Source organism: Typopeltis vanoorti, chromosome 17, assembly GCF_054136105.1.
Source record: "Typopeltis vanoorti isolate ZY-2024b chromosome 17, IOZ_Tvanoo_1.0, whole genome shotgun sequence".
Taxonomy (NCBI): Eukaryota; Metazoa; Arthropoda; class Arachnida; order Uropygi; family Thelyphonidae; genus Typopeltis; species Typopeltis vanoorti.
The window spans coordinates 60,601,565-60,623,540 of NC_143565.1; the positions used below are offsets into that span (position 1 = coordinate 60,601,565).

Genomic DNA, 21,976 nt, shown 5'->3' on the forward strand with positions numbered 1-21,976 from the left:
AAATATTGGAAGTGTTAAAAATAGTTTTTAATATTTCCTAGTGCTCCATTCAACCTCTAATATGATCCATTCCATCAACAGAGTATATGGATAGTTCACAGACAATTCATCGCAGAAAAAATTTGCTAAAAATATTATTTGGTAGAAAATTGAATTGATATTGGATTGATACCAATATATGGTATCAATGCAATATCAATTCAGCATAAGCTAAATTGCTATCTGTGGCTGCAATACTAGTCTTTACCTTTTCCTCCAATGCTAGTATTTTCAGATGAAGAAATTCATCTCTCACTAATACCAATTACAAGCATCCATGCCTGTTGTGAGTTTCGAATCCACAGCTCATTGGTGGGAGAGGGTACGCTATCTAGTCAGTTGTTAATGACATGATTTTTCTGATTACAGTTTATTTTTAAATGGTTCACAAGAGAAGTAATTAATTACATATTTCGCTTTAGGAGCATCCTTCCATCTATATATATATATATAGTCATCCCTTGACTTATGTCCGTTCAAGTTACGTCCATGATCCTATAAAGGAATAAACATTTTAGACTATACTTTCGAACAAGACGCCAGTGAGTGTAAAGTAAAAAGGTTTCTATTTAGTAACATTGCATCATGGGCAGTGGCAACCATGCATTCAGCGGCAGCCTTCCTTGGCAGTCGGAATTCATCTTCAACAGTTCCTCTGTTGATTTTGTGTTTGAGAAATAGGTTATTCATGTATTTATCATTAAATATTTCACGATATTTTGTGCAACATGGGCCCTACATGCTCAATCAAAAAATCTAGTGAAGAATCACAGAAGAAGAGGTGAGCAATTGATCTTGAAACTAAGTTACAAAGCAACATGAAGCTGGTATGCTCGTCAATGTGATCATGCATGACTTCAGATGGTCTCATTCTACAGTGACGGCCATTTTGAAAAATAAGGATAAAATTATAGAGGCTGTGAAAGGATTTGCTTTCATCAAATTGACAATAGTGATGAAGCAACAACAAGGTTCTATCAGTGATATGGAAAAGCTACTTGCATCATGGATAGAAGACCTGAACCAAAAGAACATACTCCTTAGCACTAGGACTAATTCACTGCTAATTCACTAAGTCTCTTCAACATATTGAAGGAGAAGGCAGGGCCTGATTACGACTACGAATTCAACGCTTCTTCCAGTTGGTTCATGAGATTCAAGCAGCGTTTGGCGCTGCATTATGTGAAAATATATGATGAATCTGCAAGTGCCAATGAGAAGGCTGCCAAGGTGTTCATGGAGAAATTAGATAAAATCATTATGAAGGAAAATTATTTGCATAGCAAATATTTAATACAAAGAGACCTAGGGTATGGGGAAAAAATGCCCAAGCGGACAATTCATCCACTAAAAGCTAAAAGCTATGCCTGGTTTCAAAGCTCTTAAAGATCATATTACGATTCTGTTAGGGGGTAATGTGGCTGGATATAAACTGAAACCATTTGTAATATGGTACAGTGAGAATCCACAAGCCTTCAAAAACATTAGGAAGCATACTCTTCTAGTTCATTATCGGAGCAATAAGAAGTCGTGGATGATTCAAAAATCGTTTGAGGATGCTTTAATCAACTGTTATGCAAGTGAATTGGAAAGTTATTGTGTGAAAGAAAATGTAGAATTTAAAATTTTATTAATTCTAGATAATGCTCCAGGTCATCTACCTTACATTGGTGATCTTCACTCCTGAGATCAAGGTCATGTTTCTCCCTCCAAACACTACTTCATTGATCCCACCGATGGATCAAGGAGTTCTTGCAGTGTTAAAGGACAGACAACTTTTTCACAAGCCATTCCTGCCACTGAAGAAAATGATCAGACTCTCATGCAATTCTGGAAATCATTTGTTATTTATCATGCTATTAAAAAGTATCAGTGGCATATGGAAAAGACATTAAAAAGGTGTGTGCACGATTTTGGAACTTTTGAAGAAAATTAAGGCCTTTGTAAATTGAGTGAAAAAATAGTGGACCTTGCAAAAACAATCTGAATCTCAAAGTGAATGATGACAACAGTTCAACTCAGAAAGTGACCCTGAAGAGTTGACAAATGAAGAAAATGGTCGAAGAGGAAGAACGGAAAAGGAAGAGGGAAAAGAGAAACAAGAAGAGGTAGTTAAATAATTCACAGTGAAGGGTTTTCAGAAATGTTCTCTGCATATAGTGATGGACCCCAAGGTTTAATGCTAATTATTAGTAGAAAGGAATGTACATGATGCATTTTGATCATAAACAAATTTACGATGAAAAGACGAGAAATAAGCAAAGCACATTGGACATTTTCATCAAAAAAAAACAACAAAGATTACACTAGAAGAGCCACATAAGGAAAGTAATGAACCTTGCGGTGATTATTCTCCTCTCTTATAGTGGCAGCAACATATAGTACAGTACAGTTTTGTAAGGTTTAAAAATTAAAATGACAGTATGTTTATTACGGTTAAGTCCCTAACCCCTATAACTCTGCTGATTTAATGTATCGACTTGCGTTCTGCCGGATGAAACAGAACCTCAACATAAGTCGAGGGTTGACTGTGTGTGCGCGTGTGTATGTATGTGTGTGTGTGTGTGTGTGTGTTTCCAGTAAAGAAGACTATATAAAATTTAAAATTTCTCTAGTGTCATGAAATACTAGTATTGGAGGAAAAGGTAAAGATTAATATTGAAGCTACAAATAGCAATTTAGTTTATATTATTTACATCATTATGATAACATTTGGGAATCATATGATGCAAACACTTCAACTCTCTAGCATGAAATCTGCTACCTAATTTATTTTATGCAACTTCTTAGTTATAGTTGGGTTATTTGATTTTACTCATATGTGCTATGTTTCCTTTCTCCTTTATAGTTCTGGTTCTGTTTTCATACAGAGGTAGTGTTTTTAATCTCAGAAATATGGATTATCACCCCACAAACCAAAATTGCAAATCCATACTTGATTCATAGCTGTAACAGCTTTAGTTATAATTTCATTGCTTCAGTTTTGAGGTTGTTTTAATAGCATTCAATTAGGCCTCAGTTTAATTAGATATATAACAGTAAATCACTGACTTGGGAACATTAGATTTGCAAAATCTTTACATTTAAATTGATTTTCAAAAAAAGAAATACTGTAATGCAGATTTCACATGTTGAGATAGTGAATGCACACTCTGAACATAAAAACAAACTATATAAACAATTAGAACAGCTTAAACTTAGATTTTTATTAAACTAAATACTACCACGGAAGAGGTAAGGAACATACAAAATTATCTAAATGTTTTCAACAGCTGTTATTTTTTTTTTATTTTTACAAATTGAATGATACTGAACAGTCATTCACACATCATGCACAATCTGTATGTTGTTCAATAAAAATTGTAGGTGATTGCTGGCATAAGAAATTTTGTATGTTACATGTACGAATTAAACACTTCATGATGTCATGAAGGATAATTCTCTGGTGCTTAGTGTGATGTGTGAGTGAATTGCATTGGACTCTGAACATTCTGGCAAAAGTATTGTCCTCTAGATAAGCCATGGTGACAGATGGACCAGTGTAATATAATGTGCTGTGAGATGTGTGCAATGAGACCACTTTTATCTTCTTTTTTGTTTTCACGTTGCTTACATGCTTTGTTTTAAAGATTTCAAAAGTTTTTTCAAGAGTGACTTACAATAGATCTTTCCATTGTAAGTCATTTTGTTTTACCCTGGGTATTTTGTTTACCCTGGGAAATGTTCCCTCAAAGCTGTGCACATACAAAATGTTTTATTTCAGAATTTCTAATTTAATCAATTTTTGCACATACTATAAAAATTAATTATATGATAAATCATACTTGTCACTTTTATTTAGTAATTTCTCCAATGTTTCCATTCAAATATTACTGTAACCTATTTTGACTTTTGTGGACAAACTGCTGACAGCAAGTTGCTGCAGCATATTTGTTTATAGTGTCTGCTGTCTAGGCAGTACAGTCACTTGAACTTGTGCAGTCGGTGATGGATTTTTGTATCTGTGCAGATATAAGTGAGTTTAGTGCTTGCAGTTTTACAGGTTATAACTAGACTAAAAAAAAGGGCACCATTAATATGAGAAATATCATATTGGTGCATGCATTGAGTCTGAGGCTGTAAACTTCCACTCAAAATGTTTTTCATCTACACACCTTCCAACAAAAATTAGAGGGAACATTGACTCCAGAGTGTTTATTAAATTAATTGTCTTCAAGAGGTGGTCAGAAGCTTTGTAAAAATGTTACTGATTTGAAGGCCCATCTCATGTTGACAGGTTTTAATAATTGAGTGTCTTGATGTGATGCAAGCATAGGGTAAGGAGATATTGCCCTTTATAATGGATTTCTCATTGATATTGGATATCTTTCAGTTAATCTTTTAAGTATTTTGATCTTTTTGTAGAACTTCCTGAAGATGCTGTTAGCCATAGAAAGACATTAAACATGTATATTTTTCATTAACCTAAATATTATTTCTACAAGTTTAACCCATATTAATTATATAGCTGATAAAAAGAACTTGCAGTTATTATAATGAGCTGCTGCTGCTGCTTGCTTGCTTACTAGGCTATATAATTGGGAGAAGCAATTAATAGCCAATACATACGATTCATCTGTCTCATTTGCTTCTGTCATTAGATTTGCTGGGATGTATTCATAATCCCAGTTCTCTCTCTCTCTCCCTCTCTGTGCGTGCGCGTGTGTGTGCATGTGTGCACGCGCACGTGCATACATACATACACACACACGCACACTTGTAACCTATTTATGAAAGTCACTATATTTGATATAATTCAGTTCAGGTTCCAATTCTTAAACTAGAAGATTGGTTTTTATCAGGATTGTTTTGAATACTTCTGAAAATACTTCTCGCATGCACTGGAATGCATACATGGTGTACATTCCAGTGCATCCATGTTCATCTGGTAATTATCTCCTTACCAACTTATATGTCTACCACCCTCTCTTCTTTCTGTCCACTTGTTCTGTAATTTCCATTCTCTCAATCTGTCCACACATTCCAGAGACCAGAAACTGACTTAGGCAATCATCTCTGAACCTTCTCCAACTCGTCATCCTTTTTGAAAATCAGGCGATGAAATCTGTGCACGGTAATCTATATGCGGCTGTGTGCAATGGAATCATAACATCCTCATAACAATTTCGAAAAAAAATGAAGAAATTTCAGAAAATCTGTAGAACAATTAAAAGGACACTGAATAAAAAAATGACAAGAAACAACTAAAATTTTTTATTAAAGTAAAATACAAGCTGCAGAGATGAGATTAAGATCAATTGAAAGATGCACAAAATTAGACCATAAAAGAAATGAAGACATCAGAAAAGAGGTAGATATTTACAATGCAAATGAAAAATCAAGGAATATAGAGAGAAATGATAACTAATAATTAAGGAATTGACAGCGTACACTGGAAATATAAATTAAATAAACTTTAATATATACTTTCCGATATTTCGGCAAACGTCACATTGCCATCTTCTTGGGAACTTATTACAAAGACAGAGAAAGCCTTAAACTCAGCCCCACAAAAACCTATCATGACTTTGCTACGTTGATGATGTGTTCGCTATTTGGCCACATGGCCTGGATTCACTCCTCTCCTTCCTAACACACTTAAACAACTAACACCCTAGAATCAAATTCACCCTGGAAAAAGAGGAAAACAATAACCTCCCCTTCCTAGACACACTAGTCACCCGCCAACCTGATGGAACCTTGGTTTTCTCAGTTTATAGAAAACCCACCCATACAGGCAGCTACATTCACCAACAATCCCATCACCCCCCCCCCCCCCCCCCACACACACACACACAAATATGGAGTTATTAAGACACTATTCAACAGGACAAAAATAATCTGTTCAAATGATCAAGCCCTAACCACTGAACTAAATCGCATCCGTGACACTTTCTCAGCCAATGCCTCCCCCCCCCCCCTAAAAAAAAAAAAAAGATTCCAAAAAACACTTAACCCAGTTATCCACAACCCACCATCCCCTCCCCCTCACAAAAAAGATTACTCTAAATCCATCACCATTCCCTACATCCGAGGCACCTCAGAAAAAATCAACAAAATTTTAAAAAAACATGACTTGACCACCTGTTACAGACACAGAAAATTGGCATCCCTTATCCGCTCCACTAAAGACCAACCACTTCCCTTAGACCTACCTGGTGTATACTAGGTCCCTTGCAGCTGTAAACTGTCCTACTTTGGCCAAACAGGCAGGACAGCAAATATCAGAATCTCAGAACACAAGGATTACATCCGATTTCACAAGTACAGCCGCTCTGGATACTCACCACAGAATAAGATGGAAGAAAGCCACAGTAATACACCGCAGCAAGTTCAAATATGAAAGACTATTCGTGGAATCAGCCTCAGCCCTTAGGAACATGCCAAACCTCAACAAATTTGGATGCATGAGACTGCCCCAAATTTGGGAAACATTTATCAGAAGAACTTCAGCCCAAAGGCCAAGAACTACCAATATAGCCCGCCAGGGGGCACCATCAGGACTTCAGGAAAACGTTAGCTTCCTAGCTTCTGTTCTCATTTGCTGTTATGTAGTACTTGTGTGCACTTGTCTTTGTAATAAGTTCCCAAGAAGATGGCAACGTGACGTTTGCCGAAATATCGGAAAGTATATATTAAAGTTTATTTAATTTATATTTCCAGTGTACGCTGTCAATTCCTTAATTATTAGTTATCATGTATAACCAACGTATAAGCTTCTCAACAAGAATAGAGAGAAATGCAAAAACATCTATTTAGGATGGGAAGATATCGGCTACCAAAGGAGGTGGATATATATAGTCCAAAGGGAAAGAAAGAAAGAAAGACCAGTGAAGCTGGAACAGGCAAATGCTTTTCTTATTTCAATTATAAATCTGTCTTTGATTGTTCAGTTCCTAGTTGTAAACATTTCAGAAGAACAGGGTTTTTTTTGTCAAAGTTTTGATTATTGTTAACTTTTAATAGGAGTGGCAGTGAAAATCTGTATGAATGTCTTCATGATCAGGTTTTTTTATTAAACAGTTCTTACTCCCATACTCCTAGATTATTACAAGATTTTTAACATCTGATATTTAATTCAAAGAAGATAGTTCAGGTATTGATTCATGATGGCTAGAAAGGAGCTCTTTGACCCTTAGAGCTCTATTTTAAGCTCTAATGGCCAAAATATCATCTATGTGTGTGCCATGTATGGATGTCAGAATGATAGGTTTAACTACAGTGGCAATAAAATCTTTGGAAAATGCCCTTGAAAATCCAGAAAAAAGGAAACTGAAAAAAAAAAAAAGAAAAAAAAAACCTGCTAGTCAAGTGATTAGGTATTTACTCTTTAACCAGTGAGGCTGCAGATTCAATTTCCATGGGCATGGATGTTTGTGATTGTCCTTAGGTGGGAGATGAATTTCATCTCATGGTGTGTGAGAACTGCTGTTTACTGGTAGTCTGAAGTGACTTGTAAAAGTCTTGTTTGGCTTCTAGTGCAGGATTTCTTGGCCAAGTGAAAAATGAAGGGGAGGGAAATTTAATTAAAAACATCCTTTACCCACCCACAGTACTAGTACTTTTGATTTATTTTATTTCAACTATAAGTTAACAACCTATAGTTGTGATTTTTTAAAAAAAATGTTTATAACTTTATGATTCAAGATTTCTCTTCATAGAAAATTGGTGAGATGTCCACATTAATCATGAATTCATTATTTTAAATAATTAGACTTTCAGACTGGAATAGTTTAAAAAAAGAAAGTCTTAAGTGATAGCACTCAAGAAATGGAGAGTTTGCATAGCCAATTTATGTGAGAATTACCAGTGCATTTGCAAGATGTAAATCTCATCTTGGCCATGAAGAACATTTAATAAACGACTTCAATTGGTGAGTCTTATAGAAGTAACAGAATTTTCTTCCAAAAAACTGTTTTACTTTTGAAAAACAAAGATCAGCAAAAGAATGCATATAGTTAAGATATTCCCTTTCATGAAGTGACTTCAGCTCAAGATGTTAAGCTTAGTAACTTTTTTTTTATCTTAATGTTTTTCTAAAACTGTCATTTATCATTTTAAAAGTAGAGAAAACATAGTCATTTCTTTCAAAATTCAACTCGTCTTCCAGTGCTTGTGAATACAGTGCTCTGCTCTAATCTGTCTTGATTATTATGCATCTATGGATTCTTTAGAAGAGTGCTAAATTATTTTACATTGACATTTGATTCTCATTAATAAAATAGTAGGTAGTCAATATAATTCAAAGTCAGTATAGTCAATAACAAAGAAAAAAATCCATAGAACTAATACTATTTTTAAGCTTACTATTACAAACAGTAAATGCTCAAAACCTTCATGAGAGCAAATTAATTTCCTAGCAAATGATAATAGTCAGCAGATAAAGGAAATGAAAGGTCACCATACTTTAATGACTGTTTGTGTATGGCAAGAAAAAGAAAGAAACTAAACTACATGTGAAAAAATGTAAATGTGAAAAATAGATATATAAAAGAACTAGGAGAGTATGAAGTTATAAGAATGAAAATGCAGAATTTTGTATTCTTGGAATCTTACATTAACTTAACGTGACTTATCTTAAATCTTCACAATAAACTAAATATGTGCAGACTGTACCATTAAAATCAAAAATTGATATGAAAAAAAGTTCTAAATCAATAGTTTTACCTTATAAAGAATCTCACGGTTACAAAATGTGCAGTAACTCCCAAAGGCTGCAGGACTTTTAATTAAACTTCGAATTAGAGAAATAGTGTAGATTTTTTCATATTTCTTTAATTTACAGGTCTAAGAAACAATCAGTTTATATCTGCTGCATCACTCAGTTTCCCCCTCTCCTTAAGCTGACTAATGCAGGTTGACTAATCATCATTGCTTGTATTCTCTCCCTCTGTTAATTGGAGGTGGCTAATAACGAAGTTGAATGACTGCCTAAGTTTTTAGGTTATTTTTTATTTTAATGGTACAGATTCACATTTCTGTTTGATTATGAAGATGCCATGTGACATTTTAAGCTGGTATATCTTTTGGAAATTTAAACATTAATTCAGAATTTTCATTTTTATAATTGAATCATTTCTAGTTCTTTTTTATGTCTCCCGTTACTGTTTGCATTTGTACTTTTTCATGTTGTCATTTTGTTGCTGTAATGTGGTTCCTGCCAGTCCTTTTTGTTCTATCATCAGTAAAAAAAAAGATTTCCTATGGTTTCCTTTGTGCCATGCATGAACATTAAAGAATTTCCTTTCTTTCATAGGAATGGAGGAAGGGGAAATCATTTCTTAAATTCACCATAATAAACCTTGCACTACAAAAATTTCTCTCTTCCCTATGGATTTGGCTGTAGCATGCATCTACTGCATAAGCTGCTATGTCTACTACTGATAAGGATTTAGTGCATAGGTTCCCAAAGTGGGTGGGACCACCCCCCCAGTGGGTACTGAAGCCTTCTGGGGGGGGCTATAGTGGGATCAGAAGCATTTGGGGTCAGTCTAGGGGTCAGTGGCTCTTTATAGAAGAAATTAATAATATATATATAAAAAGTAATTATTTTCGTGATTTTGTGATTAGATAATCATTTAAAATTTAAATATTGCATTTTAATTCATCTTATACCCGTCTTACATGATCAATTTTTTTTATCAATTTTCTATTTCAATTATTTAGTCATTTGAAAATTTACTATGTCAGATAGAAATAGATGTCAATTTTCTATGTCAATGAGAAAATAGAGCATGTATATATGTGTGTATAATAGGTTATGTTTACAGTAGCAAATATATTCATTATATTTCATTTCAAAATATATATAAAATATATAAAACTACTTTTCTAATTGATTTGTACAAAAATAAACCCAATTTTATATAATTTAATATTACGAGTAAAAATAATAATGGCAAGAAAGAAATAAAATCGTAAATTTTAGTTAGCCTAGTTAGTACTAACTTATATTGCTAACTTGAGGGAAAAAACAAAGCAAATATTATTCGAAACTTATTATACTGTTTTCTGTTGTTATGTTTTGTAGGTTTGTTGTTTATATCTTGTGTAATTATTTTATTTATTAATTATTATTTATAATGCCGTGGTCGGACGAACAAAATGTGCTTGCGTGCAAAATAAAAAATTGAATGTATCGTACAGGATTTAATAAGCCGAAAGGCTATTTTACCAGCAAACATGTTAATATAAAGGGGGATGGTAAATCCCTTTATGTTTTAATAGCCGGGCGAAACTCGGATTGAAATCCACAGAGTTTCATGCCGAAAAAAACTATCGGCAGGCCCAAGTATAAATGATCACTTGGGTAGTACAACACCAGGGCAACTCCATGCAAAGGTGGAGCAAGCTCCCTCACTAACTTTAATATTCTTTCATAATGTAAAACAATATATATACATCTCTTAGGAGCTGGGTTTTATATTATGAAAGAATATTAAAGTTAGTGAGGGAGCTTGCTCCACCTTTGCATGGAGTTGCCCTGGTGTTGTACTACCCAAGTGATCATTTGTACTTGGGACTGCCGATAGTTTTTTTGGCATGAAACTGTGGATTTCGATCTGAGTTTCGACCTGGCTATTAAAACATAAAGGGATTTACCATCCCCCCTTTCTATTAGTATCATACAGGATATTTTAACTTCTATTTTTTATATACTTAAAAATTTATTCATTTTTTGCTATTGTAAAAATTGATCGTGCCATACAGGTGGCCTTAGTCTATTCACGCAGCAGACGAGTCTTAACTAGTAGTATGTCAGTCAATTACGTAGGTAATTCACTCAATTCAGCATGTTTTGACAGGAATATTGGTACTTGCAGTGACTTGTTCAAAGCACGAGTGATGGTATCGCAAACAAGTCAATGCATGTTTGCGATGGTATCGCAAACATGCATTTCAAATCTATAAATACCAGTGGTTTAGAAATAAGTTTCATTATTTTTTGTGTGCTTTGCCAACAATCATCAGTCAAAAGTATGATAGATAAGTGGAGTCATACAAAGTGTAAATTAAATCTTTTATTTTGTGAATATTTTTGCAAATTTTATTACTTCATTATGTCTGAATATAAGAAGAAATGTCGACAGTATAGTATTGAGTATTTGAAATATGGTTTTATTCAGTCTTCTACGAACCAATTATTACCCATGTGCTTGATTTGCCAAAAAGTGTTTTTAAATGAAGCGATGAAGCCTTCTAGGCTACAAGAGCATTTGACTAAAATGCACGCTGACAAAAAGAATAAAGATTTGTCCTATTTTCAAGTACTAGAAGAAAAATATTTTAAACATCTAACTATATCAAAACTTTTTACGTCGTCCACTAAACAAGATAATGATAGATTACAAGCTTCTTATAATATTTCATTATTAATCGCAAAAGCGGGAAAACCACACACAATTGGTGAGGAATTAATCTTGCCGGCAGTAAAAGAAGTAATAAACACTGTGCTTCATAAGCCAGCATCAGATATCATCAGGAAAATTCCTTTGAGCAATAATTCAGTGCAAAGAAGAATCGATGAAATGGCTGAAGACGTTGAAAAATCATTGTGCGATTATTTGAAGACATGCCAATTTTCCATTCAACTCGATGAATCAACTCTCCCAAATAATGAACCACTACTCTTATCATGCGTACGATTCATAAAAGAAGAAAAAGTTTGTCAAGAATTATTATTTACTAAAAACTTGGAAGCAGATACAAAGGGAGAATCTATGTTTAATATCATGAATAAGTTTTTTTCAAGAGAAAGACATTCCTATTCTTAATATTTTGTCTGCTGCTACTGATGGTGCTCCAGCAATGACAGGGCGCCACAAGGGTTTCATAGTGCATTTGAAACAAGCAGTACCGAATGTACTCGCTATACATTGTGTTCTTCATTGTCAACATTTGGTTGCGAAAAATTTAAGTGAACGCCTGCACATTCGCTCCATTATGTTATTAGAGTAGTCAACAAGATTAGAAGCAATTCATTGAGTGACAGATTGTTTAGCCAACTTTGTAGTGAAAACGATAAAGATTTCAATCGTTTGCTGCTTCACACAGAAGTTCGCTGGCTTTAAAAAGGTATTTGTCTGAATCGATTTTACAATTTGTTTGATTCAGTACTAGAGTTCCTAGAAAACAGAGACGACGGATTGCAGGCCAACCTGATTACATCCAAAATTGACATCGCTTATTTGACAGACCTCTATAAAATATTTAATGAAGTCAATCTACAACTACAAAGTGATGAATTGTATTTAATTAAAACAAAACACGTTATTGCTGCTTTTGTAGGGTAACTTCTTCTGTTCAAGCGGAATATGGACCGAGGGGAATATAGCCATTTTCAAATTTATCAGCAATGTCTCTCAAAAAGGAAGATTTACTTACATACTGCCAACACTTGGAGGTTCTCCATGCTGATTTCAACGAGCGATTCAAGGATATTCTAAACATGAATATACCAGATTAGGTTCTAGATCCTTTCTCACATGTAAGCACAACAGGATCATCAAATTTAGAAGTGGAACTCATAGAACTCACAACAAATGAAGAAAATTAAAAATAAAATTCAAAACTGGATACCAAGAGTTCTGGCTTCAAAAATCAATACCGACACTGTACCCTGGATTATGGGAAATAGTGCAGAAATTTTTGATTGCATTTCCATCTTCTTATTTGGCTGAGCGTGGGTTTAATGCTGTAGTGAATTTACTATCTAAGAAAAGGAACCGATTGCATATAACTGAGCGTGGCGATTTACGACTGTTTTTAACGAAAGTTGAACCTGATATTAACAAACTTTTAAAAATGCACCAGGCTCATCCTTCACATTAATTTGTTATTTTTTCTTTGTATTTTTACTTTGTAAGTTTGAAATAAACCATCTAATACATTTGATGGTGTTTTAATTATTACAATAAGATTCTTACTAATGTAATGCAATCTCTTAATATGTATTCCGAATTTTCATATTTAAACCACTGTATGAAACTTCACATTAATTTGTTATTTTTGCTTTGTATTTTTACTTTATAAGTTAGAAATAAACAATTTTGTAATATATTTAATGATGTTTAATTATTACAATAAGATTCTTACTAATGCAATGCAATCTCTTAATTGTATTCCACATTTTCATATTTAAACCATTGTATGAAACTGTGCATAATGTTATTCGAGCATACATTTTACAATTTTTACAATGGGCTACGTTTCACCAAAATCGGTATAGCAATAACCGTGTTCAAGATGAAGCACATATTGGCCACTTCTTTTTAAAAATTTAACAGCATAAGCAGTAATGTATCATTAGTTGCTATTTACGTCAAAAATATCAAACGGCTTGAACACGGAAAACTGTTATAATGGGGGGGGGGGTGTTACAAAATTTGTCTTGCAAAGTTGGCGGTGGCCCGAAAAAGTTTGGGAACCTATGATTTAGTGTCTTTCACTGTTTACTATTATGTCAAGAATGGAAGTGTTTTTATGGTAATATTGTTTTCTCTTGATCATCGGGCCAATCATTTAACTCTTTCTGTAATCACAGCCATATGAGCTTGCAAACAGTTGCAGTGATTGAAATTTGGTGCTCCTTTCTGCTTATTGTAAAAAGAAGTGTGTGGTGAAGCTACTTGATTGGTGAAGTGGTTTTTCTTGTCATTATTTCGGCTACCTGCATTTTAGTAATAAAAAATATTTGCATCACACGAGTTTAAATTAATAAACAAATAGCAAACTTTTAATTAGAACAATGCTGTTTCATTGAATCCCACCTACAAAAGGTTTTAAACTTAGCATAGTACCATTAGCAGGCAAAGAATTAAATAATTCATCCAGAAATCTTGCTCTGGAGACCAGATATTTTGTTATATCATATTGATATAAAAAAAATTGCCATCAGTTGTCTCTGATCTGATCACATTGAACTTTTTAAAAATGTAGTGCAAATAAAAGACAAGATGAATGAGTTAAGAGTGAGGTAGGCATTTTCATTTCTGTCAAGCAAGGAAGTTAATAATTGTTTAAATTCTTCAGAGTAAAACCAGAAAGAGAAAATAGTTCTATTTTTATTCTGTAATAAATATTCTTTTAAATCTCTTTAATGATAGAAAGCAAAGCTGACTTATTACAGAATAAAATTTCTTTGCTTTAAGTTATTTTATAGTAATTTTTAATATTTTTACTAATCTTGAAAACCTTATTTCAGAATATGATGGATGACTCTGCAAAAGAAAATTCTGTTCTCAACACCAGTAGTCCATTGTCAAATGATGATGAAAGTTTAATAAGAAACAATGCAGAGAAAAACATAAGAGTAACAAATATGCGACGTCTTACGCAGGCTTATAAGACTGCCTCTCTTACACACCAGGTATATTTATCTATTCATAAGTTAGAAAAAAATTGCAATGGTAAAAACATTATATTAAAGGTTAAGGATTTTTTAAATGTATTTGTGTCAAAATCAAAGTACAGTGTTTGATAATATGCATGTTGCACATCATTTTAGTACTTTTAATTTTTGTTAAAATATAAAATTAAATCTAACATTTATCATATAGTTTCCCTAAGAGGTGAGTTGAAATCAAATATCTATGCTTGTATTCTTGCTAATAGATGCTTAGTCTTGGGAGGGAAAGCATGTTTTTCACTGCAAACCATCTCTTGAGAAATATGGTCAAAATTTCCACTTTGATCCGTGTGTAGAGGCTTAAGTGCTGTGAGGACATCATATTGGAACTTAATGGATTGTATACAGCACTCAGAAAGGATTAAAACAGAATTTAATACTCCCTATACATTTCGTCTCAGTAAATGAGACATCTAAAAGGATTACAAAAAAACTAATGTAACATCAAAAATAAATAACACACAATACTAAGCCCAACCACGTGGGTGACACTAAAGTCCTATCTAGGTGGAGCGCCCTCTGAGGGCGGTTGTAGGTGGCCTGGAATGTAAAGTGGGACCTCTGATGATAAGCGTTTCCCAAATCTTAGGAAGCTTAATGCAACCATATTTGTTAAGATTTGGTTGGGTCCTGAGAGCTGCTGCTGATTCTAAGAATAGTCTCTCTTTTTTGAATTTGCTGTGGTGGAGCATGGTGGTTTTCCATTTCTCATGGAAAAAAACCACCATGCTCCACCGCATGGTGGTTTAACTGGGCAGCACCCCAGCCGGCATTAAATCTCATCATGTTATATCATCATATGCATGTGTGGTTTAAGTCAATTGAAAGTACAATTTGGTCGACTTAGTCCCTAATTGCCAGCCCATTCTCATTTGTTCAGTCCCCAGTAGATACTAACTACCTACTGACGGGATGCACCACGTGAGGGTCAGGATTGGACATTGTGTCAGAAGTTCCAGTCAGTTCTCCACATTCCTGAAAGGCAATGTGGAGGTCTCCTCTCAGTTATTTGGCTTAGACCCTTAAGCAGCCCCTTTGTTAAGATCACTGTATGTTAAATATTTCTGTAAGAGCAACCTAAATGACTACTCCTTCAGCTATTAATTACTACATATATACATGCAGTTTATCATCAAATTGTCAAATTCTAGAAAAAAATTCTATGTTTTTTTTTTTTTTATTATTATCATCATCATCATCAAATTCCTGCCATGTACCCTCAAGGGGATATGATATGACATATCATATCCCCTTGAGGTGTACAGGATATGACAGTACTACATGAAAAAATTACATCATTACTAACTTCCTATCTACAATTTTCCTCCAAATCAGTCTGTTACTTGTCAAGACTCCAACATTATCAGATCTTATATTTCTATCGTCTAAGGCACTTTGTACCGTATCAATCCACCTATATCTTGGTCTTCCTCTGGGTCGTTTTCCTGCTAACCTGGCAGAGAACACTTGTTTTGCTAATCTTTCCTCTCCCATTCTATTTAAGTGACCATACCATCTGAGATTAGCTCTGCTAAAGCATTCCTGGATGCTGACAATGTCAAGTTCTTTCCTAATATCCTCATTTTTAATATGATATTGCCATTGATGCCATCTGTTCACGCCTCTAATCTTTCTCAGGACTCTCATATCTGCGGTCTCTAGTCTTTGGTCAAGTGTTTTACTTCTGACCCAGCTCTCAGATCCATAAGTTAAAATTGGTTTGAACACAGTCTTGTATACAGCTAATTTAGTGTTCCGACTAATTTCTTTCTTATTCCATATGAATTTATTCAATTGACTTCCCACGATACCAGCTTTGCTGATTCTGTTGTCTATTTCTATATTCAGTTTACCATCTTCAGTAAATATTGTGCCTAGGTAGCTGAAATGTTTTACTTGTTCCACAGGTTCTCCATTCACAACACAGTTGACATTTTCAATGATTCTGCCTATTTTCATTGTCTTTGTCTTTTTATTGCTGACCTTCATACCATATCTATTACAACAGCTATTCAATTTAGTCAGAGAATCTTGCAGACTTGTAGCGGATTTATTTAGAAGTATAACATCATCCGCATAAAGCAAAGAGCTGACATTAACATCTCCAATTTTGATATCAGGTTTAATACCACATTCCTTCATAATGTGATCCATATAGATAATGAATAACAGAGGGGATAATGTACATCCTTGTCTCACGCCACATTTAACATTAAACCATCTTCCTGTACTTCCTTCAATTCTAACTGCTGACTCACAACTCAAATAAAGACTAAGTATTGCTCGATATAATGCCCCATTGACACCATATAACTGCAGCGTATTGAATAGCTTCTCTCTTGGCACCTTGTCATATGCCTTTTCCAAATCGACAAAACTTAAATACAGATCTTTGTTATATTCCCATGCTTTCTCGACTATTTGTCGTAAAGTGAAGATCTGATCCTGACAGCCTCTATTTGGCCTGAATCCAGCTTGTTCTTCACCAAGCTTTTCTTCCACAATTCTTCTCAACCGTTTCTCAAGTATACTTGCATAGATCTTGCCAGGAACACTCAGTAGGGAAATACCTCTGTAATTCTCACATTCAGTTTTATTTCCCTTTTTATATATGGGTACTATGAGAGCTCTACTCCAATCATCGGGAATTCGTCCCTCTGTCCAGGCTTTCTGAACTATGCAGTGCAGCCACTGTAAGACTCTTATACCACCATACTTCAGCATTTCTGGTCGAATATCATCTACTCCTGCTGCCTTTCCACATTTCAAGCCTTTGATGGCTTTTTCTACTTCAAGTATGGATATGTATTCCTGACTGCATGCCTGGTCAGTGTTTTTTATCACTGTGCTGTCATCACTGCTTGTTTCATTTAGCAGTTTTTCAAAGTAATTACTCCATACTTCAAGGATATCTTTTTCTCCTGTTTTCATTTCACCTTTATCATCTCTAATTCCTTTTACAGCACTCTTTCCTCCATTCCTAAGCTTCTTCAACAACCTCCAGAATATTTTGCCACCTTCTTGATATTTATTTTCTATATTCTTGCCAAAGTCCTCCCATGACTTTTGTTTAGCTAGTTTTACACACTGTTTAGCTTTCTTACATTTGTCTCTGTATTCTGTAAGAGTAAAAGCTGACTTATTTGCCAGGAACTTTTGATATGCTTTCTTCTTTTCCTTCACTGCCTCTTTAACATCCTGTGTCCACCAGGGAGTTCTGATTTTTTTATCTTTGCACACAACCTCACCACATGCCTCTCTGGCAGAATCAATCAATGTTTCCCTCAGAGTTTGCCACTGAATCTCCAAGGTTTGATTCGTGTTCTCAAACTCTTTCATTTTCTTTTCAATAATATTTCTGTATTTTAGTCTACAGTTTACATCTGAGAGCTGCTCAACTTTTATTCGCTTTAAAACTTTCTTACATGTTATTCTTTTCAATATGAAATTCAATTTTATCCTGCTCAAGACTAAATAGTGATCACTTCCAATTTCAAATCCTCTGTACACTCTGGTGTCCTGCACCAGGGAGAAAACATCACTATCAACAATAACATAGTCAATGAGACTTTTCTTATTCCTAGCCTCTTCTCTCCATGTGAATTTGTGCACATTTTTATGTTGGAACATGGTGTTAGTAATAACCAGTCCATGTCCTGAGCAGAAATCCAACAGATATTTGCCATTATTATTAGCTTTGCTCTTTTCTCCAAATTTTCCCAAAATATTTTTGTATGTCTCACAATCATTTCCTACTCTACTATTTAGATCCCCAACAAGGACCAACTTTTCCTTTTTCATTGTGTCAGTTGCTTTTTCTAAAGCCTCAAAAAATTCCTCCACTTCTACCTTAGTAGAACCTTCTGTGGGACCATAGGCACAAATAAGTCTCATTGTCCAGTTCCCCATTCTCATATTTGCCCACATCACTCTACTTGAGACTGACTGCCATTCAAGAAGATTAGAATCGTATTTTGTGTTGAATACTATGGCTACTCCTTCTTTTCCTTGATTGTTATTGCCTGAATATAACATTTTGTATTTATTGCTCAGAAAGATCTCACCAGTTTTGGTCTTTTTTGTTTCAGTCACCCCTATTATGTCGATCTGGTACTTATCTAATTCCTCAGCTAGCTCCATTTCTTTGCCATTCAGGCTTCTTACGTTGATAGTACCGATCTTTAACTCTGGTGATGTCGAGTTGGGGTTTGTTTTCAGATTTGTTCCAGTAGCTGACTTTTTGCTGTTCGCCCTGGTTCCCTGGTGAAAACAATGGGGGCCTTGTTTAACCGGGCGACGCCCCAGCCGGCATGAAATTTTGTCATGTTGTACCCTCATTTTTTATTTTGGTTTAACCAATAAGAATACAATTTGGTCGGCTAAATCCCAAATTGCCAGCCCATCCTCGTTCGTTCAGTATCAAAGTAGATACCCAACAGGGTGCACCACGAGAAGGTGAGGATTGGACATTAGGTCAGAAGCCCTGGTCGGTTCTCCGCATTCCTTTAAAGGCTATGTGGAGGTCTCCTCTCAGTTATACAGCTTTGACCCTTAAGCACCCTTTTTTTTTTTTTTTTTTTTTTTTTTTTTTTTTTTTTTTTTTTTTTTTTTTAATAATGTTATTATTTTAATTTAGAGAGACCTCCAGGGAATCAGGGACTCAATGAGAGTGACCACATACTACATGCACCAGCTATCATACTTATTCTTGAATTCATTCACACTGCTTGCACTCACAACATCCAATGGCAATCCATTCCAATCAAGCGCCACCCTATGAGAAAAAAATTTAGCCCTCACTCCCTTTCTTAGCAGCATTCATTCTCAGCTTCTAAGGATGCCCTCATGTCCTTTCCCCTCCCATCAATTGAAATCCTGTATGACCGTTTCAGGAGTTTGTAAATCTCAATCATATCATCTTTCTTTCTCCAGCTTGCTAGTGTCTGCAGTCTACAAATTCTCAGTCTGTCTTCATAGTCATCATCATCATCATCAAATTCCTGCCACGTACCCTCAAGGGGTGTACAGGATATGATAGTACTACATGAAAAAATTACATCATTACTAACTTCCTATCTACAATTTTCTTCCAAATCAGTCTGTTACTTGTCAAGACTCCAACATTATCAGATCTTATATTTCTATCATCTAAGGCACTTTGTAACGTATCAATCCACCTATATCTTGGTCTTCCTCTGGGTCGTTTTGCTGCCAACCTGGCAGAGAACACTTGTTTTGCTAATCTTTCTTCGCCCATTCTGTTTAAGTGACCATACCACCTGAGATTAGCTCTGCTAACGCATTCCTGGATGCTGACAATGTCAAGTTCTTTCCTAATATCCTCGTTTTTAATATGATATTGCCATTGATGCCATCTGTTCACGCCCATAATCTTTCTCAGGACTCTCATATCTGCAGTCTCTAGTCTTTGGTCAAGTGTACTTCTGACCAAGCTCTCAGATCCATAAGTTAAAACTAGTTTGAACACTGTCTTGTATACAGCTCATTTAGTGTTCCGACTAATTTCTCTCTTATTCCATATAAATTTGTTCAATTGACTTCCCACCATACCAGCTTTGCTGATTCTGTTGTCTGTTTCTATATTGAATTTACCACCTTCAGTAAAAATCATGCCTAAATAGCTGAAATGTTTAACTTGTTCCACAGGTTCTCCATTCACAACACAGTTCATATTTTCAATAATTCTGCCTATTTTCATTGTCTTTGTCTTTTTATTGCTGACCTTCATACCATATCTATTACAACAGCTATTCAATTTAGTCAGAGAATCTTGCAGACTTGTAGCGGATTTATTTAGAAGTATAACATCATCCGTATAAAGCAAAGAGCTGACATTAATATCTCCAATTTCGATATCATGTTTAATACCACTTTCCTTCATAATGTGATCCATATAGATAATGAATAACAAAGGGGATAATGTACATCCTTGTCTCACACCAGATTTAACATTAAACCATCTTCCTGTACTTCCTTCAATTCTAACTGTTGACGTACAACTCAAATAAAGACTAAGTATTGCTTGATATAATGCCCCATTCACACCATATAACTGCAGCGTATTGAATTGCTTCTCTCTTGGCACCTTGTCATATGCCTTTTCCAAATCGTCAAAACTTAAATACAGATCTTTGTTATATTCCCATGCTTTCTCGACTATTTGTCGTAAAGTGAAGATCTCATCCTGACAGCCTATATTTGGTCTGAATCCAGCTTGTTCTTCGCCAAGCTTTTCTTCCACAATTCTTCTCAACCGTTTCTCAAGTATACTTGCATAGATCTTGCCAGGAACACTCAGTAGGGAAATACCTCTGTAATTCTCACATTCAGTTTTATTTCCCTTTTTATCTATGGGTACTATGAGAGCTCTACTCCAATCATCGGGAATTCGTCCCTCTGTCCAGGCTTTCTGAACTATGCAGTGCAGCCACTGTAAGACTCTTATACCACCATACTTCAGCATTTCTGGTCGAATATCATCTACTCCTGCTGCCTTTCCACGTTTCAAGCCTTTGATGGCTTTTTCTACTTCAAGTATGGATATGTATTCCTGACTGCATGCCTGGTCAGTGTTTTTTACCACTGTGCTGTCATCGCTGCTTGTTTCATTTAGCAGTTTTTCAAAGTAATTACTCCATACTTCAAGTATATCTTTTTCTCCCGTTTTCATGTCACCTTTATCATCTCTAACTCCTTTTGCAGCACTCTTTCCTCCATTCCTAAGCTTCTTCAACAACCTCCAGAATATTTTGCCACCTTCTTGATATTTATTTTCTATATTCTTGCCAAATTCCTCCCATGACTTTTGTTTGGCTAGTTTTACACAGTGCTTAACAATCTTGCATTTGTCTCTATATTCTCTAAGAGCACAAGCTGACTTATTTGTCAGGAACTTTTGATATGCTTTCTTCTTTTACTTCCTGTGTCCACCAGGGAGTTCTGATTTTTTTATCCTTGCAGACAACCTCACCACATGCCTCTCTGCAGAATCAATCAATGTTTTCTTCAGAGTTTGCCACTGAATCTCCAAGGTTTGATTCCTGTTCTCAAACACTTTCATTTTTTCTTCAATAATCTTTGTGTATTTTAGTCTACAGTTCACATCTGAGAGCTGCTCAACTTTTATTCGCTTTAAAACTTTCTTACTTTAAAACTGTCTTCATAGTCAGTATTCCATAATCCTGATATAATTTTTAACACTCTCCTTTGTGCTCTCTCCATTATCAGAATCAGAACAGAAAGCAGGAGACCAGACCTATGCACAATAGTCAAAGTGAGGTCTTATCAAGGCCTTGTAAAGAATCAAAATGAAATCCTTATCTTTACATGTGAACATTCATTTCAGCACCGAAATTATGTTTTGAGTTGTATTTGCAATCTTTGTTACATGGCCATGAACTTCAACTTCCTATCTACTAAAACTCCAAGATCCCTAACCTCATCAGTTTCTTCTATCATAATCCCACTAAT

General features: G+C 34.9%; 1 protein-coding gene across 1 annotated transcript in view; it reads left to right on the top strand.

The window, feature by feature from the left end:
* Positions 1–21,976, top strand: part of Nup35 (nucleoporin 35) — a 216,224-nt gene that overhangs the window by 162,946 nt on the left and 31,302 nt on the right. Inside the window, exon 10 of the mRNA XM_090407437.1 lies at positions 14,282–14,446. Within this exon, the coding sequence (XP_090263563.1) occupies positions 14,282–14,446 (165 nt within the window). The remainder of the gene's footprint in view (positions 1–14,281; positions 14,447–21,976) is intronic.